At 42.7% G+C, this 25,578-nt stretch overlaps 1 protein-coding gene across 1 annotated transcript; it reads right to left on the bottom strand.

The window, feature by feature from the left end:
• Positions 1 to 19,979: 19,979 nt before the first annotated feature.
• Positions 19,980 to 22,610, bottom strand: LOC116399075 (tripartite motif-containing protein 16-like). Its single transcript, XM_031875934.1, has one exon. The coding sequence runs from the start codon at positions 22,516 to 22,518 to the stop codon at positions 20,836 to 20,838; it is 1,683 nt and encodes a 560-aa protein (XP_031731794.1). The 5' UTR covers positions 22,519 to 22,610; the 3' UTR covers positions 19,980 to 20,835.
• Positions 22,611 to 25,578: the final 2,968 nt, after the last annotated feature.

Here is a 25,578-nt window from a genome sequence, read left to right as displayed (position 1 = left end):
GAAGGCAGGGCAAAATATCCGTCGGCTGAATTCGGTTTCAGTGCTAAACATGCTAAACATGCACGTAGCCACTAAGCACCTAATGTTGGCTTAGTCAGTCGAATTTGACAGAAATTCATGAATTTCTGTCAAAATCTATTCTTAAGTGCTGTACAGCAGTTTTATATGTCCTTAAAATTTCCCTTAAAAATGCTAATCATTGAAATTCTTTAAATATTAACCCAACATAAGTATATGATAAATCTTTTTAGCTTTCAACCAAAATTAGACACGCATTAGGGCGGATAGTCCACTATACCCCAAGTTGTCGTTTGAAAGTATCCAGAGTCACATTTAGCTGGGAGGGCGTGCTGCACCTGGAGGCGCTCTCGTCTTGGCATTTGAAATGAATTACATGGCACAGAAACGTGTCTTAATTCAGTGGGTATTTCGGAGCAACGTCAGCACTAATACCATTCAGTGCAATAATTCTTTACCCCAGAGGACACTTTTTTTTGTATGAATGATGGGCATATAGTACACATAAGCTACACAGACTGTAAAATAAAGTGTTACTTCTGAGTAAATGTGATCACGCTGTTATGCCTCAGTGTTGATGAAAAGGTGATGAAGAACATGTAAGTAGAATGTTTTTATCTAAACGCTCTCGAGAGTACATAATCATCCCAGATTTATACCCCCGTGCCATCAAAAGAATGTGTCTTTTTTTCTTGTGCAGCCGTAGGTTTCCCTCTAGATCAGCGGTTCCCAAACGTTTTAGGCCACGCACCCCCTTCTACATCCCGACCGGGTTCACGCACCCCCAATCCCCCCAAAAAAGCAACAGAGCCTATTTATAGCCGCATAAAAATCGGACCAATGAGAGAACAGTTTGCTCGCGCGTGCCGTTTGTTTACAAGATTTAGTCCGCTGTTAAATGTTGCAGTGTGAACACAAACCGAAGAAAGGGGCAACTGCAACATTGTATCATATTAATCCCTGAATCGGAACAAAGCAAACGAACTACAGGTGTGAAAACGCCCTGAAACACTGCAACAAAGTTTCAATACATTTCAGTTACACAAGGCGACACTTTTAAAGAGCAATAAGATTATGTGAGGTAGCTCCTTTCTTGCTATTCTGTAACTGACCAGATATGAAGCCCGTAGTGCGTTTTTTGTAGACCCAACACATGAATGAGACTGCAGTTGTTTTTGGCTGATTTGTAACTCCTCCAATTTCGATATAAAAAATGTAAGGGGCTTTTGACTTGCACTGGCATGCTTGGTGTTCAGGTGGCAACGTAAATAAGAGGGCTTCACACAGCTGTTAGCCAGAACCTCACTGCACACCACGCACTGTGGCTTTGGGCAATCTGCATTGCCAATTCAAGTGAAGCCCAGGCCCAGATAATTTTCATCATATTTCCTCTTTTTTGTCCCAGTCTGATGCTCACTCTCGTTTCCTCTTGTTTCACCTTGACTCCGCGATGGACCTATGTGCTCCCGATTTGTCTGTACTATCCCTTCCTCCTTTTCGGTCTCCTCCGTCTCATCTTTCTCTGACTCCTGCTCGATTTCTTCTCCCGGTCTCTCCCCAACGCACCTCTCCGTTTCTCTCACCTCCGATTCCTCTCTCTCTCTGTCCCTCCTCTTTTATGACTGATGGCTTCAGATGTCCCACCTGACAGTTTCCCTGATTTCAGCCAGTTTAGCATAGCTGACGTTAGCTGCACAAGCTAGGCTAGCTAGTGTGTAATAGACTGGCGGCAGGAGCTGAAGTGCATTTATTTATTAAATTGTAAGTTTTTAATTTTAAATTCAAATCTTACAAAGGGAATTTTTATAATTCATGTTTTTATTTTGTGAAAAATCCCACTTAAATTTTTTTTAATTATATTTAATATGAATTATTACAACATTAGAACACCATTACATTTTTCCTCTTGCGCACCCCCTAGAGGCAGCTCGCGCACCCCCAGGGGTGCACGCACCACACTTTGGGAATCCCTGCTCTAGATGATCGATGTCAGTTTTTATTAGGGAAGAACCTTATGATGTTTCTTGATCATGTATTATAGTGGCATTTCACAACTGGTTTCAAACGATTTACTTTCTTCTTTAGGATGCTTTTGGAGACACTGGACTTGAACCGAAATCCCATATTTTATAAAGTTTAGGATATGTTTTTGCTAGATGAATTGATTTATAATGTATACAGCAAGTTCAGTCACTGGGAGGAAGAAGAGATCAGCAACCGGATTTATTCACGTGTCATTATTTATTCATGCTCATTTGTTTTTTTTCCAAATAATGCAACTCAGAGGTTTTCTTACGGTTGATGAATCATCCTTGTTGCTAATGATAAACCATAAATGTGCAAACTGTCCATAAATACACAATAAAGGAACGTTTGTCTGTGTGTGACTGCAACAGTGATTTCCCGACTATTTCTGAAACAATAGAGAGCTGATTTCAGCTCCGCTTGCGTTTAGTTCTTAATATTTGCACACTCTAAACCTCATGAGAGCTGTGGCTGTTGACGGCTAACAAAAATCATAATCGTTTTATGTTGGTTTAAAGCTGCACTAAGTCATATTTTTACATCAACAATGGATCAAATTAATGTAATGTAAAAGGTGTCACTCACCATGACAGATCCACAGAGAATCATCCTCCAACTCAAGTTCCCCACAGCAGCACAGAGTCATTTTGTTTTTCTGGTCTGCAATCATCACTGCAGGCAGCTGATTTCAGTAAGAAGTGACGAGCCGGTACAGAACGTCTAGGATGTGTTCTGACCATAGACTGTATATAAGAAGTGGACGTAGTCATGATGTCACCCATTGGTTTGTGGACTGCCGCTTTGAAGCCTCGAGTTTGGCGGTTTCGCATCGCCATGTTTTTTTTTTGCAACCAACGAACGGAAGTGACCATATTTTGAATGTGGAGCAGTGACATAGAGACGCCGTATACAGCTCTGGTAGCGCCAGCAACCTGTCAATTACAGTAAGCCCGCCCTAAAGCATACTCTGCTTTATGGTCTGTTTGACTCTAAATGGACCATCATTTACTAAATGAACATCATGCTGTATTGAAGAAGACTTGACACTAGAAACTGAGACCATGAACTCATGTTTACAATGTTTACTGAGGTAATAAATCAAGAGAGAAGTAGTCATTTTCTCATAGACTTCTAGACAATCGGACTTATTTTTGTAAGCAGAGAAGTCGCCCCCTGCTGGTAAGTAGAGAGAATGCAAGTTTAAGACACTTCCGCATTGGCTTCTGTCGCAAATGCACACAAATTTGCCTCAGGCAAGCAAATACATGTTTGAACTTCAGAGGAAGATTTTGCATGACCATGCAAGCCCATCAACGTCGAGATTATCCTGACGTCAGAGAGATTCGGAAATGGAAGACGGGTTCTACGACTCAACCTCAGTACTTTATAAAGATAGAACAAAGGAGAGGGCGAAGCCACAGACTACAAGGTAAGTTGGTGGTTATTTTCGGTCTTGGTTGATGGCATAAATAAATGTTGCTAAGGTATGTGGTATCTATTCGAGATATTGTTTCTGTGACTGCTCAATGTCACCTGTCTTGGCTAAAATGTTGCACTTGAACTCCCCGCGAAGACTCCAGCTAACGGCCACTTACCGTGTACGTTCTGCGGCTGCATGAGAGGAACACCGGAGACCTACGGCTACGGATAATACACATGCAGTTGTTATGACACACACATGAAACAAAGCAGAACCTTTTCCCACCACTCTCGCACATGACTTAGCTTCATTCCAGAAATACTTGCATATTGGAATCAGATGAGACGGAGATGAAAAGTGGGAGGAGCCCTCTGTGTGTGCCCTCTTGACTATCTTGCTTTCCTCACTTCCGTTTCTCTTCACCATGCTGAATCGGCCAAAAAAGCTGCCGACATGGGCAGACTAGTGCCATCATTGTTAACCACACTTCTATTACTATTACTGCTATCATTAATGCTTTTATTATCATTATTCATACTTTTTTTGGGGGGGTGGGGGATGTCATATGTTGTAAAGATTCTAAAGCCCTCTGCTGCTATACATAATACATTGAATTGAATACTGTGGTGCATGACACAAAAAGTAGCGCGACAGACGCTCGCCAATGGGCCCAAAGTGTGTCAGGGCCTGAAAACTGCACCTAAATAAATAACGTTTGTTTAACAATAAATCTAGCTGGGTCCCTTAAATAAACTGCATTCACCTGCTGATGCACTCGCCCTCCCTTTGCGTGGGATTTTCCACGGATCCATCTTGACAATCACCAACATGCGGTCCTGAGTGCGTCTGACAGATAGATCGGCCCCGGGGATCGGAGCGCACGCGGTCCTAGGAGCGACTTGTGATGAATATTTTCCGGGTGTTCAGAGGGCATTACATTACATTACATTACAATCATTTAGCAGACGCTTTTATCCAAAGCGACTTACAATAGGTGTATTCAACATCGGTTTTCGAGAGAACAACTAGTCACCAGAAGTAATAAGTGCATGTCCTTTCCTCAAACAAGCATCTAAGAGCATAAACCAGAGCCAACGTACAGTGCAGAAACAAACGAATGCAATAAGTGCCACAAACTAATATAAAAACAATAAGTGCAATAAGCTAGTATGAATACAATAGATGCTAAGTAAGTGCTAAGCGGAAGGGTAGGCCTTCTTGAAGAGGTGAGTTTTCAGCCTGCGCCGAAAGATGGGCAGCGACTCTGCCGTCTTGACGTCAGTGGGGAGTTCATTCCACCACTGTGGGGCCAGGACAGAAAACAGCCGCGACCGGGTCGATTGGCCGCAGGGACCTCTGAGCGATGGGGCAACCAGTCGCCCCGAGGTAGCAGAGCGAAGTGGTCGGGCCGGGGTGTAGGGCTTGACCATGACCTGGAGATAGGAAGGAGCTGTTCCTTTCACTGCCCTGTAGGCTAGCACCAGAGTCTTAAACTGGATGCGGACTCTTACAGGTAGCCAGTGTAGAGAACGGAGAAGGCAAGTTGTGTGGGAGAACTTGGGGCGATTGAACACCAGGCGAGCTGCAGCTTTCTGGACAACCTCCAGAGGTCTGATGGCCGATGCCGGGGCTCCGGCAAGTAGTGAGTTGCAGTAGTCCAGGCGGGAGATGACAAGAGCCTGGATTAGCACCTGCGCCGTCTCATCAGTGAGGAAGGGCCGAATCCTCCTGATGTTGTAGAGCAGGAAGCTGCAGGAGCGTGTAACCGATGCAATGTTTGCTGAGAACGACAGTTGGTCATCCAGGGTCACACCCAGGTTTCTCGCAGTCCGAGTTGGCGTCACCACGGTATCATCAATGGTGATGGACAGGTCTCGGTGCGGGCAACCCTTCCCCGGAGGAACAGTAGCTCGGTTTTGTCCAGGTTGAGCTTGAGGTGGTGTGTCGTCATCCACTTCGAGATGTCAGCCAAGCACGCAGCGATGCGTGCCTCCACTTGAGTGTCCCCGGGGGGAAATGACAAGACCAGCTGGGTGTCATCGGCATAACAATGGTAGGAGAAGTCATGCGAGCGAATAACAGAACCCAGAGATGTTGTGTAGAGCGAGAAGAGAGGGGGGCCCAGGACTGAGCCTTGTGGAACCCCCGTAGTCAGCATGCGTGGTTCCGACACAGAGCCCCTCCATGACACCTGGTAGGATCGACCTGTCAGGTAGGATGCAAACAGGGAGAGTGCAGAGCCTGAAACGCCCATCCCCTCGAGAGTGGATAGGAGGATCTGGTGGTTAACAGTGTCAAATGCCGCAGACAGGTCCAGGAGAATCAGGACAGAGGAGAGAGAGTTAGATCTCGCTGCGTGAAGCGACTCCGTCACCGGGCAGAGCTCAAGACAATTCATCCAGGGCTCATCTCTGACAAACGCCGAAGCGTCGTTACTCGGGTCGGTCACATACAAGAAGCATATTTATATTCACCCAGAGGTGTTTGATCAGGAGTCGGTGTGAACTTTGCAACGCTCAGGTTGAAAACAATTGACTTTGACTTCCTTAATGCTCATTGCTGAGGTTTTGAGTAAATTGCTTTTTTTTTTCTTCTTTCTGTGGGGATGAGCCCTGACCCAGCTCTGGAACATCATTTAGAGCTCAGCCTGAATAGGGAATGTGCCTGATGATTGTGTGTGTGAGTAATTGTCCTTTCCTTCACCTTAGGAGGGCTGTTAGGAGATAATCCTCTCCTTGGTGAAACAAGACCTAACACAACATCATTAATCTCATTACGAAGGTCGCGTTGCTTTGTTGCCACCGAGTCCCACGCCCAATTATCGGCCGGCGGCCCCATCCCCGCGGCGACGGTGAGAACCGCCCATTGCTAACGACCATCTACGCTGTCCCCCGATTGACTTCTCTGTGAGCGGCGGTGTGTCCCACCCCCGGATGTCCCGCGGACCGAGCCACAAAGCCGATCACGACAAGAACAGCTTCGACGTTTTTTATCGCCCGGCAGCAGGTCCGCGTCACGAGGGAGCGGCCAGACAATGCAGATGGATTCAACCGCCCCGGCATTTATTGTGGAGTTCGCTTCAGTCGTTTAAGTAGCAACAATACAAATTCATTAACAAGCTTTCAGATCTGTGTAAATCTCTGCACGGCCATAATGAAGTCTTTGTGAACAACCTTGGAAACAAGGCACGTGCGGAGCTTGCAGGGTTGTAATTCCACCAGCATGTTTCATCAAGTGAACAATCGGTGAGAGCTGAGCCTGGTCAGTTCACTCCGCCTGCAACTGTTGGTGGTTTTAGTTATGTTCTTTGTTATTTCCACTAAAAACACTTTTGTTTGACAGAATTTTAAAAAGGTCTACAAATTCATCCCCATGCAGTGTGATTAATACGCTCTAAAGGCCTCTACACACCAGGGGGGCATCAATATATTTATTCTAACTGTTTTTGTCATGAAGACCTTCACACAGAACACAAATACCACGTGGCAAAAAAGTGCTTTTTTTTTCGGGACGAGGTTCATTTTTCGGAGCTTTCGCACTGCAATTAAAGGCATCAACCGATCAACAGAACAGGTCGTGTTGCTGCGTAGTCCGAACCACAACAGAAAACTTTATTACTCCTTTCAAAACCGTGAAAAAAGCAGCGCAGACCAGATCCACTCGGTCCGGTTTTACCTTTCAAAATTATTCGTAGGCAATATTTTTGCATTTTTGTGTCCTGTTGAAAAACCTCCTCGAGTGATTTCTGGAGAAGTGTCAGAGAGAGAGATAGAGGCCTTCTGTCTCGCAAAACGGCACCTGATCAGGGGCCTGGGTCAAATTTCCAGTGTGTTTACATGCATTGGACTTACTGTCTGCTTTCTGCAGATTTCTTCAGAGTCATGGAAACAAGAAATCTTGTGTCCGTAATGGGGGGGAGGAGGGAGAAAAAGCTGATTTCTGCAGCCAGACATTAGCCAGGAGTCTGTTTCTTAGTCGTGTATAACCAGGTTTCTCATCAGGTCTCTGCAGGTAGAATGAGAGGAGACGTCGTTATATGTGACAGTGCATCCATGTTCATTTTTAAAGAAAAAAATCATTTCAGTGCAGCCAAATGTGAAGCGGACATTAAGTAGTCTCTGTGAGTCTAAATAAGTTGGTTTTGCATTTCAACATTTGACAGACTTTAGAATTCAGACACATTCGCGCTGTGAGGGGGAAGCTGTGCTCTCATTATGGAGCCGTCAGAGAAAAAGCTCTCTCTCACACACAAGAAAACTATTGTATCAATAAAATGCTTTTTCTTTCTTTCAAAATAAGGTCAGAGGAAGGAGAGAAATGTGAATACTAACCTGCTGATGTACAGTGAAATAAATATGCTACTTCTGTCACTAATACTGCCACCACTTACACCATCACTATTTCCAGTAACTGTGGTTTTGGAGCGTCTAGGAGCCTGTATCACATCACCATTGTAACAGGACAGAGAAAGTAGAGCTGTGTTCATCTCAAAGGGGATGTTTGAGGCGAAGGTGCTCATTATACTAAGTGAAATAAATATTGTCACTGTCTAAAGATCTGTTTCTCCAAAAAGAGTTTTTTAATATAATTCAATGCATACTCTGCATCATTGTTTAACACATAGAAGAAGTGTATGAACCCACAATAAATTGTTTAATCCAGAGTTTTGTGGTTGTGACTCAACAGCAATTATTCATATATATATATGTATGTATATATATATATATATGTATATATATATATATATATATATATATATATATATATTATACAGCCGAATAGTGCATACAGTATGTATAAAAATATACATACATAATATAATTATTATAATAATAGTATTATAAATAATAATTATAGTAAGAAAAGTAAGAATAATAATAACAATGATAGTATGATAAGAATAACAGTAAGAATAATAACAAGAATAGTACGACTAATAACAATGATAGTGTATAATATTGATAATATTAAGAATAGTATGAATAATAACAATAATAATCATGATAAGAAGAATAACAATTAAAGTAAGAATAATAATGATAGTATGATAATAACAGGATTAATAATATCGGCTCTGTTTTAATTTAATTAATTTAATTCCACCTGGTAAGAGGAGAAGCTGTGTGACTTTCGCAGCAGACAGTGAATATAACAATATGTTTTCGATGCACAATTTTACGCAAACATTATTATACTATACATATATTCATGACTTAATGGTGGTTCTCTGTAAATAGGTCATACATAATTCATGAGGTACACACAGACTGACAAAATAAATATAAATAAATGAATTCAGAAGCTACGTAAACGTAAGACTCGACATAGAGCTGAGTCCTGTGTTACTGTATCACAGGGATGTGGGTTCAGGTCAACACACAAGAAGATAAAAGAAGCTGCTGGCTCTTCACACCGGCTCCTCCTCGCACCGAAGGCCGGCTTTTCACAGCTCCAAGTGTCAGCACAAGTGTTTACCAAACAATGCGTGTATGCCGACGAATAAATAATAATCGCTGTGTAAATGTTCGCCGCATGGTAACAGATTTGAAGTCCAATTATTCACGTGTTTGTTCAGAACGAGTCGCATCAAGTCATTATGTTGGCATAAGGATTTTAATCAGACTCTGCTGCCGGACAGTATTTCTCTCACTGGATAAACACCACGTGGGTGTCTGGCAGTGTCAGCCACAAACACAAGTCCAATTACCGAGTCAGCTCTTGAATTATTAAGTATTGTCATCACACATTGTCAGACGTGTTTGACTCCTGTAGCTAAAGTGGATAACTATCAATCAAGATTTGAAAATGTTTTCTCTGAAAGTATGACATCATCATCAGTCCGTGATACCTTATAGGTTATGACTTGCATACTTATAGTTGTTTCTTTCCCTGAGAGAAAGTATAGAATGACCGTCCGTCAGTCCATCCATCTCTTATCATTTTCTTTAAGCACAGCATTTATTTTGCATTAACCGTATTAGCCTTATATTAGGCTTTGCTGCACACCAGTCAATGTAGATAATCCATAAAACAGAAGAAACAGAATCACTAACACGGGTGTAAACTCTTGACAGTCCCAGAGATGCTAGCCCAATTTCTAAATAAGTTTAAAAAAAAGAGCGAGAGAGAGAGAGAAGCCTGCTGAGTTGTTTGGGGGTTGCACTTGTGTCATAAAGCAGTAAAAAGGAGAAGACGTGCTCTGCACTCATCAAAAGAGTTTTACCAAGAGAACTCGTACGGCAGTTTAGGGAAATATTCGCTTATGAGAAGCTACATTGATGCAGAAATGAAAGCTGCACTAATTTGAAAATTGTATGAGGGAGGTATAACAGATTTTATTAGATGATGCTGCCTTCGCATATCCTGTCGCTTACACGGCACGAACGCATGCTTAAAAACCAAGTATATCTCCAGCCTAACTTCTAGCGTTGTTCAGCCTCTTTGTTTTGGTTGTTACGGCCTTCAACTTCACCGTCACGGTTCAGTCTCGTGGCTCTCATCGGAGTTGTGTCCAACTGCAGCAGGTAGCTGCTCCGATAAACCCATTGCATGCCACCTGCTGAGAGCCTAACTGCAGACGGACAAAGTTAGCTGCTAGGAGGTGAACACAGAGAGATAATTCCCCTAAGAAGCAGGTGAACCACATCACAGCAGAGCTAACAGCTGTCTGAACAACCTATCCTGCCACCTTCCACCTATTCATCAATGCGTCAATGCTTTTCTCCAGGTGGCGGTGGCAGCAGACTAATCAGTTTGGTCCAGACGTCTCCCCATCCACAGCCTCCGGCTCTTCCTGGGGGGTCCTGAGGCATTCCCAGGTCGGCTGGAATATTCTGCCAGCTTGTTCGGGAGGGCTCCTCCCAAACCCCCTGAACATTCGGGTGACATCTTGATCAGACGTCCAAACCAACTCAGACGGAGCAGCAGTGTAGACACCTGGGGCCTTATTACAGATTGATTCTGAGGTCCTATCTTAGCTCAGTTTAGGATGTCATTTAGGATTGTTGGTGTTCCAGAAACATATTTATTAACTGCATTCAGGAAAGAAGTCCTACATTATCTTAGGATAGGAATTTAGATTTTACAGAATCGTCCTAACTTTTGGACGCACTCCACTCTGGAGTGGCCTACAAGGAGGCATGGGGCTCTGCCAGTGGTCGTACAGACCACAAACGCTTTTTGTTTTTTTGCTAAGTGGGTAACTTATTATGGCTTGTCCATCTGGAGTAGCCTACCGGTACATTATAAACATAGATACAGGCATGACAGGACGAGTGCCGATTGAAGAATCTAATTGACAGTTATTGTTAGGATTTCTTAAATTAAGATACGATAGGAATTCTGAGATTTCTGTAACAGGAAGATAGGATGTTTCCCTTATTTTAAACTTAAGTTGAGACAGGACAAGCATTTTGAATATTTTTCTGTAATGAGGCCCCAGAACTTATTAATGATAATATTATAAAAATATTTTTTAAATGACGTACCGCATTACCTCATGATGCAAGTTCTAATCCCAGGAATTCCCCACTTGGCCCCAGTGCATGCTGGGCATCACACCCTGACAAAGACTACAGAAGCAAATAGAATCCTGTGGTCACCAATGTGCTCCAGTCCTTGGTTACGCCTAGAAATTCTATGTAGTAGAGTCTCGTTTGGAAAGTAGTTCACATACGAGTAATTAATGATTGATGAGGCTTAGATTACGCTGCAGTTTTACGATTGTTAAACGCCGCCCCCATTCACTTCAATTCATCTAGACGTTTCTCTGTTTCAGGATTTTCCGTTCACTGTGGAGGCATGAGAGAAAAACAAAATTCTCTTCAAGAATTTAAGGGAACCTGGGGAGAGTAAGTGATATAGAAATGGTAATTTCTTGGTTAAGTATTCCTTTAAGTTGGTAACACGCTTCAGCATTATGAAAATCCAGACCCACATAAGTATAATTCCCACCAACACTCGCAGATCATTTAGTCTTGGCAGCCAGAAAGAAGCACATGAATAACTGAGTAACTGCAGAGATAACACACTTGGCGAACAGTACCGTGGGCTATGATTACAGTAATTTACAACGCTACACGGGAAATCAATGGCACAAGACTACATTTGGATGAGATGGTGGATGGAGAGATGAGTGCAGGAAGGGCCGGAAGCTGTTCAGAGACAGCTTTTCATCAGAATGAGGGGGGAGGTCAGTTAAGCCAGGCTGCGGTTAATGATCGAATAAGAAAATAATACCAGCGCACTGCAATTTTCTCACCAGTTTCGTTCATATCATCACGTCTCCACTCACACACATGAAGCCAACAGTCGATTACAGCCTAAAGTAGCAAACATTTTTAAAAGGTGGTGAGAACAAAGAGCAGAGACTGAGTCTAGAATCTATTATATCTGGTGTCCCCGACTAAGAGTTCACAGTGGAATCTGATTGTTGAAGTCTTGTCTATAGTCAACTTATTGTCATGTTTTTATTTGCTCATTGATCCCCCTCTGTTTAATCTTCTTTTGCATATAGACAGATAAAATCGTAAAAACAACTTAACTGTTGTCCAACATACATGTGACTGTCGCTTAGCTGTTGCTCCTCCCCCTGCTGATTTTGACAATCCTTCATATATTCTAAACATATTCAGCGTTCTGAAAGCGCTACGTTCTTATGCGAGTTCTCTGATTTATAAATGTAATCCTTGATTTTGAAACAGTAGCCATGTTGTTGGCTTCCTGATGCCATGGCCAGGATGCTGCTCCGATGAGCCCGCACATTTGGATAGCGCAACTTAGTCTACATGGCAAGATATTTTTATGAAGAGCATTGTTAATAAGATATTTAAACCAAAACAGGCTATTTATCATGATCTGGTTCAATGTAAAATCATTGAACTATTCAATGATATTAGTTCAATGTAAGTTCAGTGTAGAATCAGACATTCAGCCTCCCCCTCTAGCCAGAATGTAATACTCTGTTGTTTCATAACCACATGTTCCCGCCACTGCGACAAGTCGACCAATAAATCTCCTTGGATCAAATATTTAGTCTCTTTGTGTGCAGGAGGTATTTTCAGTTATTAGAAATTACTGCTTCAATATCAAATAAAATGTATCTTAAATGGTTTGGCTGTGTTTGGACAACCCTGACAACCTCTTTATGTTGAAATAAAGATGACACTGGGTCACCGCCAGCATAAGAAAAATATGTGCTTGAAAGATATTAACCTCTATCTGTTCAATTCATTTGTTCCGTGACACCAAAGAGATTTGATAATAACCGAGCAGAAATGACAAACACAATTCATTATGAATTATTCAGATGATAACGAGCGGCACTCCGTGGCCACTCGCCGAGCAAATCAAATTATATGACAACAAAAAAAAAAAAGGTCTCCTTCACCAAATATGATTACAGCGCTTTGATCGGGCCCTAATGCGTTGTGTTCGTCGCGGCGGAGTGCAGGTAAAGAAGCGGCGATTGCTCCGATTTCACACACGATGGTGCATCAGTTTAGTCGGTCGAAAGCTGCGCTTGTTCCAGATCAAAACGCCATTCATCTGGCTTTGGAGTATGATTGTTTGAACGTCTAAACATTTCATGACCCAGTTCCCATACAGCTTCTTCTCAAATGGAGCCATTCATGAGGTAATCATGTGGTGTTAGCAGAAACATCAATGATCCGCCTCAACGTGCTCCACATCAAACACGTCACTCATATCAGCGGCAACGCGGACAATGGCGGGAAATCAATCGTGTGTGTGTGTGTATTCTGTGTGTGTTTACACTTTTGGAGTAAAATACAACGCCTGAAAAGAAAAGACAAAAACATTTTTTAAACTGACTGGTGTTTTCTGAACCTGTCTGTCCTCCTCCCTGCAGCCAGGACAGCTCATCACTTCATTACACCACCGGCTGTTTCTGCAGAATAACAAGAACGCTATTAACATATATGGAAATACTGTCTGAAAACAAGGCGCTACTCCTTCCCTCATGCCCGCTGTATGCACCCGTCTGTGCACGCGTCTGTGTGTGTGTTTGTGTGTGTACGTGCATGCCTGAGTGTGTGTGCATTTTTTATTTTTTTTTTTGCCCGCTGTGTGCACTCAGATTCTGTGTTCAGAGGGAATTGCTCGCTTTGATGTTCCCCCGATGCAGGCAACTGCTGATACCCCTATTAGCTTGCACCGAGCTGATGCAAGCTACGCTAGCGCTGGTCCCCCCCCTCCCTCCCCGAAAAAAAAATCCAGTTAATTTCAATGCGAAGTGGAGCGAGATAGAAGTAAGCCGTGTTCAAGCGCAGCCTGGGGATGTCAGCACAAAGAGACAAAAACCACACACTTTATTAAGGAAGATAAGGCTTTGGAAATGAAGGCGGTGATAATGATGATGATAGAGTCGTCTCACTGCGACACAGCCAAAGGGGCAGTGCTGACGAACGCGATTGGAGGTGAGTAGATAGGAGCTGAGTCGTGGAAAAAAAGAGAAAGGAAAAGTTCAGGGGCGACAACAGGAAGTGGGAAGGGGAGAACTGAAGGGGAGGTGGAAGCGGTGTGCAGAGGCAGGTGGAAAGATAACCTTGTGAGACTGCTGGTTCCCCCGCTATGTCGTGAGATCATGCGACATATCACCAGGCGGCAACCTCCGGTAGTGCCGAGTGAAGCCAATGTGGAAGTGTATTAAAACTTGCATCTTCTCTACTGACCAGCAGGGGGCGACTCCTCCAGTTGCATAAAGAAGTCAGATTGTATAGAAGTTTACGTACTTATCTTGAGCCCAACCACGATGTTTTTCCTCAACCTAATTCAGTGGTTTCATCGCCTAAACCCAACTGCGGTAGTTTCGCGGTAACGACTTGACACACGAAAAACCTACAAAGCGTTATCATAACGCACAGAAAGAAAATTTGTTTCTGACATGTATGTTCTTCTCAAGATAAATTGGAAAACACGGTGGTGATCCCTTAACTTTTTATCTAGCACCATCATCAGCTCAAAATTGTATTTTGTCAAATCATTTGTCGTAATATAAAGAGTGACAAAGTCCTTGTCGGGATGAGGTCAAGTTGGTGGATGGGTCAATCAAACACAGGACTTTTACCCAGGACTCCACAATGTTATGTCGTGTTCACACCATTTGCGGCGCAAATTATTCGCGCGAGTAGATTACATACAAAGTCTATGCACAGACGTGATGAGACTGGAGTGACGCAAATTTGTGATGGCGCGAAATTGCGTGAGTTAAAATGTTTCAACTCGGGCGAAAAAAATTCTGCAGCGCGATAGCCTATCAGCGTTGAGATGCTCCTCCTGTCATCACTGACGTCCTGCCGTTGAATCAGGAAACAAATATTGTCGCCGTCTGTGTTCAACCACATCTCTACGATACCTCATATTAGTAGAGACCGGACGAAACTATGTGTGTAAACCATATGGTACAAACGATGAAAAAGACGCTGCCTTATTTATGCCTAGATGACGTTATTTTGAGTGTTGATGGAGCTGCTACAATGTTAGCTTAGAATAGCATCGATCAATCCGAGTTCCATTGAGAAAACAAGTATTTTAAAAGTTATTTGCTTGTCGTCTTGCAGAGAGAACTAACAAAACATGAATTTCTTTTCACAGACAAAAGTCACAAAATGCTTAACAGGGCAGAAATTACAAGAATAAATTAAAGCTGCGAGCAGCATTGATCGGGCCCTCGCAACTTCACGCACGTCGAGGGTACTAGCAGGACTCTGGCCATGCATTTCTGTGAACGTCATACACTGCGTGCACAAGTTAAACGGTATTTTCCGGTACTGGCAGGACTCTGGGTGACGCGGCCATGAAGTTCTGACCATCACACTCTGCGTGCACGAGTGAGATATTTCCTGCGTAGACCAGCAGCGTAGCAAGATCAGGTTGCCAGGTCTTAAGCCTCAAATGTTTTGAGTGTACCTCCGATACAATCATAAATGTAAGCCTTTAAAGATCATTAAGAAAATAAATGTGTGTGAATGCGCTTCAGTGTTTGTAACATAACAGACTGTCAGTTTACTGGGATGGGGTTCAACTCCCTGCAGTGTCCTGCTGATTGTATTTGGACTTACATGAAAGTTAACAAAACAGTAGTGCCATTTGCTGTTACTTGAACACTTTAATTTAACACTGCTTTCATTTTAAGTTCTTCTGTAACTTTAGATTGTAGTGTGAAGCATTCATTGTAACATTTTACCTGATTGTCATGAAGAAGCTCTGGACAGATCATTTATACTAATGCCCACTGACATGGTTTGAAAATCCACTGTTATCTAACGTTTGCTCTCCAAGCATCTTAGTTTGCACATATTTAGATCAGAGAAGTCTTTTTCTCATGGTGTGCCCACAAACACTTTCAATAAGTTCAGTGTTTGGGCCGCTGTAATTATAGAATCCTGCTTACGTCCGTGCTTATCAGTAGGTGGCGCTATGACTATGAGTTAATATTGGCATGCAGAAGTCCTAAAGCCATGACAGTGAACAAGCATGTCAAGTTTGGGACAGTTTTGACAAAGTACAGTGGAGTTACAACAGCTTGATGGATGATGGCGAACCATGTAAAATGGCCATCACACCATATCCACGTCGTTCGATGAAACCTAAAGCTGTTAGTAACTTTTAATCGCTAAGGTCTTTAGATTGTTCTGACCAAATTCTAAGCTGATCGGATTAATTCCCTAGGAGGAGTTCGTAGTACAGCACCTGGAAATGGAAAAAAAACACGAGAAATTCATACAAAATTCAAAATGGCTGACTTCCGGTTGGGTTTAGAGCATGGTCCCAAGAGACTTTATTTTAAGTCCACATGTGATACATGTGCCTCCCAAATTTTGTAAATCTATGTGAAACGTACAGTGAGGGCTGCTTCGTCGAAATTTTGTAGGGGGCGCTATTGAGCCGATCTGCCACTCTAAACCAATAAAATCCTATTATATAACTACATTTTGGGCTTTAAATGTGTATGCCAAGTTTGCTTATGTTTCGAGCATTTCTAGCCTCTCAAAAACACCTTAGTTGTTCATGGTGAAGAATGCGTCGCCACGGCAACAGCTTTTCACGAAACAACAAGCTTTGAGTAACTTTTCATCACAAAGGTCTTTAGATTATACCGACCAAATTTGAAGTTGATCTGATTAATTCCCTGGGAGGAGTTCATTAAAGTGCAGCGCCTGGAAATGACAAAAACGACACTAGAAATTCATAAAAAATTCAAAATGGCTGACTTCCGGTTGGGTTTAGAGCATGGCCCCAAGAGACTTTTATTGAAGTCCTTATGTGATACATGTTCCTACTAAATTTCATACATCTAGCTCAAACATACTGCGAGGGCTGCTTTGAATAAAATCATATTATAGAACTACATTTTGGGCTTTAAATCTGTGTGCCAAGTTTGCTTATGTTTCAAGCATTTTTAGCCTCTGAAAATTACCTTCGTTTTTCACGACTATGATTCAAAATTGGCCTGCAAATATCTTCAGGCCTGGAGTCTAATCAAACATGTGAAATCTGGTAAAGATCTGATGATGTGGAGTTGAGTTACATCAGTTTATTCGTTCATGGCGAAGGATCGAAATTCGCCAAGCCGCCACATCGCCGCCCTTCAACAACTTCTTACAATCTTCACAATGAAGCATTATCAAGGTCTTAAGGCTGTTCTGACAACATTTTAGAGGGATCTGATTAATCTGTGAGGAGCAGGATGTCAAAGTACATAACTTACATCTTCCAGTTGCCACTAAGTGGCGCTATTACTATGATTCTAAATTGTCACATAGATGTGTTCTGTGTCAGGATGTTATGACATATGAGATATTTGGAGCAGATTAGACAATGTACGGCCGAGTTACAACAACTTCCTCTTTCGCGGCGAATTATGTTTTTTTGACGTCACATAGTTCGATAACTTTTTAATCTTTAAGTAACTTTTCACTGCCAAGGTCTCAAGAGCATACTGACCAAATCTGAAGTTGATCGGGATAAATCTCTAGGAGGAGTTCGTTAAAGTATGACGCCTTGAAACGGTCAAAAAATGTCATAAAATTCAAAATGGCCGACTTCCCGTTTGGTTTAGAGAAAAATTCCAAGAGGATTTTTTGTACGTCCCATCACGATCCACATACCTACCAAATTTCATACAACTAGGTGAAACCCAATGTTGGGGCTACTCAATAGGGGGCGCTATCGAGCCAACATTTCATACGTTTGCAGTCTGATCCCCAATCAGACTGCAATTTTCGCAAATTCTGGCTTGCGTGCCAAATTTCGAAAAATTTCCAGTATCCCAAGCACCTCATTTTTGCGACGAAACAGGTACGATAATAATAATAAACAATCGAAAAACAATAGGTCCTCCGCTCCGACTACGTCGGTGCTCGGGCCCTAAAAACACAATGTGACCATAGGGCCAATAATTGACATACACACAGAAAAATACAAAACTACAACAAGGTTTAAATGCAGGTCTCGTACATGGGTTTTACCAGTGGTGGGCCTTCAGGGCCTGCAAGGCCTTCTCTGCTGGCCTAAACAGAATCACAAAGTTATAGCTATTTTATAATTTAATATTTTTTCTTTAATACACTACATGTATTATAATTTACAAAAATATTTTCCCCATCATCTTATTTTCTCATTGCACAGCTACTGTCTTCCTCAGTTGCTCTGCTTCCAGTGCAGCTTGTTTTAAGTAGAGCTTTTATCCAATCAGATTTCACCTCTGTGTCTCTAGGTAAGAACAGAGGCCCGCAGACTCACAAGTGAATCCCTTTGCAGTTTAAGTGAATGGGGACAATATTGTTGATTGTCATAGTCTGGGCGGTGACAATCCCAATATCTGCTGTCTCTGTTGAGCGGACATTCTCAGCCCTCAAACGCATTAAAACATATTCAAGAAATACAACTGGGGAGGCTCGACTGTCTTCACTGGCGTCCATGAATCAAGAAGGACTTGCTACTGGAACTAAAACACACGGATGTTCTGAACAACTGTGAGATTAAACTCTTTGTTAACAAAGAAAGGAGGACTTTGTCTTTAAATAGTGAACAGCAGCTCTGGTAAGTTAAATGCATTTGTTTTTACATCTGCAGTAGCTTTAATGTGCTTGTTTATATATTATTATTTGTACAACTTGTTTTTATGAAGATGGATTTTTCTTTGGTTTAATATGTGATAGGAACCATTGTTACGTCCAATGTTGCTCTGGGGACATATTTAACCGGTGCCTGTGTTGGCAACTTGCCGACTTTCTCGCTAAATCTGGCAACTTTCCAAACCCTCATGGCGACTTGTTCTGGTGTTGTTGGAGACTTTTCTGGTGTCTTGACTCTGACGTTAAAGCACGTACGTTCTGTCCTGTCGTGAACGAGCAGCTGATGCTGCCCTGAGCCCCTCCGCCGCCCCAAAGCACTCACAGGTGGACTCTCTCACAGAAGCCTCGCGCAGCAGTCCCAGCTGCAGTCAGAGCAGAGAGGAGACGCAGTCTCGGCGTATTCTCTGCAGTTAGTGGATCTATAGGTGTTGGCTTCATGTTTACAAGAAACAAATAATAACCGTAGCTGTGTTTCAGCTGCAGGACAGCAGTGAAGGCCCAGGTATAAAATGCACGGCCCGCCACTGGTTTCTGAGACCTTAGCTTTTACTGAATTCAAAACAATAGGGGGCTAATACTTCCCCGTCTTCTCAAACACCCAGTGCCACACTAATTGAGGATAAATTAGAGAAACTCTTGAGCTCAGCAGGCTGTTTGGTGGGTCGACAGGTTTCACCCTGGACAAAATGAGTCACAAGAAGTTTGAGTCAAGTGTGGATTCAAACTTTACAACATGGTCTGGCTGTGAGGTGACAGATAAACACTGAACCAACACGACAGCCTCATTCTGAACTCTCATCAGTATCTGTTGTCTCCTGTGTGTGAGGAGGACTCAATACAACTTATTCACACCCAAACTTCACCAAATGAATTCACTACTTTTATATATTTTTTCATGTCCGTGTAATAAATCCTCTTTATTGACTAAGTGCACAAACAGAATGTTGGTTGTAAGAAGCGACACGTGATATAAAACTCTGCTCATTTCTCTGTGACTAAGATGTTTTAGTGAGGACAGTTTAAAGGGCAGAGACTGACTGACTAATGTTCTTCTGCTCTAAAGAGGAACTCTGTACTTTGTGGTGTTTCAGGAGGAAAACTGACTCAGTTATACTCTCATATTAGTTTCACATTTTCTCCATCAGCTTTGTATGAAACCCTGTAAATAAGACAAGAAGAAAATACTTTGTTCATTCTTGAATCAAGAAATACTTTTGTAGTGACCGTTGCTTCCCAATAAAAAAGTCACTACGGTTGCTGTAATGCTTGTTCTGACGCGTGCCATAAATAACGAAGTCCAGTTTCGAATATAGGCATTTTATTTCTCACATAATCAGAGTTCACCACTTTCTCTTCAGTTATCCATTTTCTCCATAAAACGAATAAATCATAACATTTGCATTCGTTAAATCTTCACGGACAAAAACAGTTTGCTTCTACCTATTAGCAACAACCTGTGTCCAATGACCCCACTGATTATGTTACCTGTGGCCTGATTCACACCGGCACTACGCCCCCATGTGGTGGGAGGTTGTACAAAACAAAAACAACAAAATGGCTCTTACAACTTTATTCATCATGTAAAGCTTCAGTTTGTTCACATCCCATCAGTAAAGTCTGTTCAATGACTCTTGTTCAATGATTTCATGAACACATTCACTTCATCCTCATAATCTATTTGTTTGACCAGAATCTCAGTTCTGTAAAAGAGAATAAAGAATGATTTACTTATTGATTATGATTATAATCATTAGTTATATAATATATCATAGTACCTGATTTGTACAACTATTAAAAAAACAACAAGAACAACATTTAATCTGTTACAGAAAATAAACATAATTTCACTTAAAGAAATCTTTACAAAGAGTGCTGAGAACTAAATCTCTGATAAAAGAAGCTCTGGTGATTTCTCTCTTTAAGAGCCATGCAGTGGAAGAGAAACAATAACTAACAAATACATCAATACATATATTTATCAAACATTTAAACCTCAGAGCAGTTTACATTTTCATGAAGAGAAATATCAGTTCAGGTCAACAAAGATCATCACGAGCAGTGATAGCCTCCATGGCTGAACATACACAGGAAGGAGCTCCACCTAAAGACACTCAAACATGTACACAACAATAATGACAAGATGTCAAAGTACCGCCCTCAATGTTTGATTGACAGGTGAAGAAAAATGAGCAATGAAGTGACAATGATGGAGACAAAATGAGTTTCAGGATTAAAACACAAAAATTAATTTGCTGTTCCTTAAATCACTTTTGTCTATTTTAGTTTACAGAACTCAGCAGTGTCTCCATGATAACCATAAAACCAAAGTCCAGCATAGAGAGGCTGAGTGAATGTGGTCTGGACTCTGTGGAGGAGAGTCATGGTTTCAGAGACGCTGTAGAAAGACAGAATACCTGCTCTGTGATCCAGGTACACTCCTACTCTGGAGGACTGAGGACCTGAGACGCGAGTTTTGATATTGTTGTACCAAAATATAAAACTTTTTTTGTTACAACGCAATGCCCAAGATTTGTCATTCAATCCAAATCTACATTCATGAGAGCTTCCTGTTCTGATGATATTCTTGTATGCGACTGCTACATAAACTCTTTCTCCTCTCCACTCCACCTCCCAGTAACAACGTCCAGTCAGACTCTCTCTACTCAGGACCTGACAACATGAAGTGAATCTGTCTGGGTGACTAGAATAAGACTGATGTTCATTCGTAACTGTTGCTTTTCTGTTCCCCTCAGATAATAACAGCAGCATGTGTGCTGTGTTTGGATCCAGTGTGATTTCACTTGAATATCTTAAGAACTCAGCTCTGGTCTTGGGCTCTGCTTGTGAAGGAGACAGTAAAACGTCCACTTCAGTCACTGCCAGTGAGACGTTTGTCCACTTCTCTCTCAGAACGTCCTGTAGTTTATCTCTGACTTCTGACACAGCCGCCGTCACGTCCTCAAAGTAGCTCAGAGGACGGATATCGATGCCGGACGAGTCTGTAGGTTCTCTGAGTGGTGACAGTGAGGGGTAGTTGTGTAGAAACTGGTTGTGATCCTCTGTGTGTGAGAGCAGCTTCAGCTCAGCGTCTCTCCTCTTCAGCTCAGAGATCTCCTGCTCCAGCTTCTCCTGAAGCTCTTTGACTCGACTCACTTCACTTTTCTGCTGGGATCTGACCTGCTGCTTCACATCGGAGCTTCTTTTCTCCATGAGACGGATCAGCTCGGTGAAGATCTTCTCGCTGTCCTTCACCGCTTCGTCGGCAGAGCGATTGACGGCCTCCACCTCCTGCTGAAGCAGCTTCACGTCTTTCTCTCTGTCCTGGATTCTCTGCTGGATGTTTAGTCGACTCACCTCCAGCTCTCTCTGCCTCTCAGTCCTTTCTGCTGCAGCTGAGACTGTGTCGTGGCCTTTGTGTTCATCCACAGAGCAGAGGTAACAGATACACTGCTGATCAGTACGGCAGAACATCTTCATCACCTCATCGTGACGAGAGCAGATGTTCTCCTGGAGCTTCTTGGAGGGGTCCACCAGCTTGTGTTTTGTTAATGGAGCCACGTCATAATGATGCTGGAGGTGTTTCTCACAATAAGAGGCCAGACAGACGAGACAGGACTTGAAGGCTTTCCGTTTCCTCCCAGTGCAGACATCACAGGACACATCTTCAGGTCCAGCATAGCAGTGATCAGCAGGAGCAGCTTGGAGTCCAGTCTTCTTCAGCTCCTCCACTAAAACTGCTAACATGGTGTTTTTCAGCAGGAGAGGCCTCGGTGTGAAGGTCTGCCTACACTGAGGGCAGCTGTGGAGTTTCTTCACATCCTCTTCATCCCAGAAGCTTTTAATACAGTTCATGCAGTAGCTGTGTCCACAGGAAGTAGTCACCGGATCCTTCAGTAGATCCAGACAGATGGAACAAGAGAAGGCTTCCCGATCCAGCTGAACTCCTTTCTGCGCCATTTCACCTCTCAGTGACAACGACTGTCTGAGTTTCGCTTCACTAGAAGCGACTCTGCTTTGACTTCTGATCTGAACAACATCTGTTTGTTCAGTGAATGCAGCCTGTCAGCTCTATCGCTTCACCGCCATGTTGGTTACACCCATCTTTAAAACTGTAGATCTGAAGGGGAGGGAACAAGGAAACATGTGGACAGAGTGGAGCCGGCTGTGTTTGAGAGCAGGAGGAAGAAGGAGGGGTTATCAAGCTGTGCTTCATTCCAGGAAGAGGAGCAGCGCTGTGAATGTGAACTTTGCTTCCTCATTTACAAACAGAGCCTCGGTTAAAACCTGCTCCACTTTTGAAAACATTTAATTTCTGTAGTTGTTAAATATTTCTTGTCTCCTCAGAGAAAGAGTTATCGACAAACATGAAGCCATCAAAAGACTAATTCTGTTCAGTTTTCTTTTACTGCTTAAAAACAGCTGGCTGACAAAAGAGTTATCAAATGAAACTAATATGAAACATTTAAATTGTCGTATAATACCTTTCTCTCATATTTAATGATACACTTTGAAGCATTTTGACAAAAGAGTTGAGTTTCAAGATATGATCCTGATGCAAAGCAGCGTTTCAAGATTCACATATGTTCATTTCATGACGTTATGACTGAACCTGATATAATCTGCACATTTTCCATTTGTTGTCGATGTTAAAATATTCCACCTGTTGTAAAAGCTGAGTCACTCACTGGTTGAGTGACGACTGAGAAAACTGCTCAGGACCAACATGAATCTCCACCAACCATAAACTGGTGGACAGGAATGAGGAGGATTTTCCTAAAAAACAATGCATGGACTCATATAAACATAATGTCTCTCAATGATCACTTATGAGCTACTAGAATTGGTTTACTCTGCAGAGAGAGAGCATCAACCTCTAAATAAACTTAGGTTCCAGATTGAAAACACTCATCCAAGAGGAAGTGTAACCGACTTGGATGAGTGGGCATTGAAGGAGACACTGGGGGGCCGTGCATCTTATACCTGGGCCTTCACTGCTGTCCTGCAGCTGAAACAAAAATACACTAACTGCAGAGAATACGCCGAGAGTGCGTCTCCTCTGCTCTGACTGCAGCTGGGACTGCTGCGCGAGTAGCCGCCTGTGAGTGCTTTGGGGCGGCTCACGGCACCTCCCGCTGCTCGTTCACGGCAGCTCCCGCGTGCAGAACGGTAATTTGAACTCTCACTACTCTGACTAAGCCTCTGCTTAGGTTTCGTTTTCCAATAGTCACGTGCTCGCCCACTGACCAATCACAGCACACGCTGCATCTTACTGCAGAGCTGCACCTTAAAACTGAGCTGCACGTAATGCTGACATACTTGTAGGCCAGCTAGCAGGCTCTGATACGTCAAAGAATACGCCCAACATGTCAAACTAAAGATCTGATTGGTTGAAGACTATGACAATCAACAATATCGTCCCCATTCACTTAAACTGCAAAGGGATTCACTTGTGAGTCTGCAGGCCTCGGGCCTCTCTTCTTACCTAGAGACACAGAGGTGAAATCTGATTGGATAAAAGCTCTACTTAAAACAAGCTGCACTGGAAGCAGAGCAACTGAGGAAGACAGTAGCTGTGCAATGAGAAAATAAGATAATGGGAAAAATATTTTTATAAATTACAATACATTTAAGAAAACATATTAAATTATAAAATAGCTATAACTTTGTGATTCTGTTTAGGCCAGCAGAGAAGGCCTTGCAGGCCCTGACGGCCCACCACTGTCAGACACATACTATTTCTTTGTCACTTACCTGTATCATGCTGTCATTAGGTCTTTTACTGGGATGTGTGGTTATTTTATTTCTGCTAAGCCCAACATCTCTGACTGTAGCAGTCCCAGCTGCAGTCAGAGCAGAGAGGAGACGCACTCTCAGCGTATTCTCTGCAGTTAGTGGATCTATAGGTGTTGGCTTCATTTTTTCACAAAACAAATAACCGTAGCTGTGTTTCAGCTGCAGGACAGCAGTGAAGGCCCAGGTATAAAATGCACGGCCCGCCACTGGGTTTTACCCAAACGCCAGTCTAAAGAGGTGCGTTTTGAGCTGGTTTCTGAAAGTGTTCACAGAATCTGCGAGGCGTAGAGGTGCAGGCAGAGCATTCCACAGCCTCGGTGCTACTGCCTCAAAAGCTCGGTCACCACGGGTCCTAAAGCGTGTGCGAGGGACAGACAGAAGACCTAAAGCGTTTGACCTGAGAGTGCGGGCGGGTGAATAGGGGTGAAGTAGATCAGCTACATATGTAGGAGTCTGACCGTGTGGTGCTCTGTAAGCGAGGGTGAGGATTTTAAAGTGTATCCTAAAAGCTACAGGGAGCCAGTGGAGAGATCTGAGTACGGGGGTGATGTGAGACCATCGATTTGTCCTGGTGAGTAATCTGGCGGCAGCGTTTTGGATGACCTGCAAGCGGTTAAGAGCAGATACACTGAGTGATAAGAAAAGTGTGTTACAGTAGTCAACAGGTATGATCATCTCTAGTTCAGCTGTTGATACTACAGATCTCAGTTTACTGATATTTCTTAGGTGGAAGAAACATGATCTGGACAGCTGCTTAACATGGGGGTCAAACCACATGGATCGATCAAAGAAAATCCCTAGATTGCGCAGGTTGCAATGGGCAGCAGAGGAGAGTGGACCAATACTCTGCCTATAGGGACAAACTCATCTGGAGCAATAACCAGGACCTCCATCTTAGTGTCGTTAAGTTGCAAGCAGTTTTCTGCCGTCCAGTCTCTGATGGCATTGACACAAGCGATCACAGATTCCATGTTTTTAAAAAAAAGTGTAATGTGAGCAGTGTCGGTACCCTTATTCACATGTTGCCGCGTGTATCTTCCGGTATCAGCCATCATTATAACATTCTGAATTTCTACAGTGAATTAAAGATACTAGGAGACATTGGATTTAAAAGCAATTTTTTTATATTTATTTTTTGGACCATTATTATAATTACTATACGCCTTGATAATGCCCCAAAAGCTTAAAAGACTAAACTTGCTATCGTTAAATAAGTATATATCA

This window comes from Anarrhichthys ocellatus, unplaced genomic scaffold, assembly GCF_004355925.1.
Source record: "Anarrhichthys ocellatus isolate YVR2014 unplaced genomic scaffold, GSC_Weel_1.0 scaffold100, whole genome shotgun sequence".
Classification (NCBI taxonomy): Eukaryota; Metazoa; Chordata; class Actinopteri; order Perciformes; family Anarhichadidae; genus Anarrhichthys; species Anarrhichthys ocellatus.
This window is presented reverse-complemented; position numbering and strand designations above follow the sequence as displayed.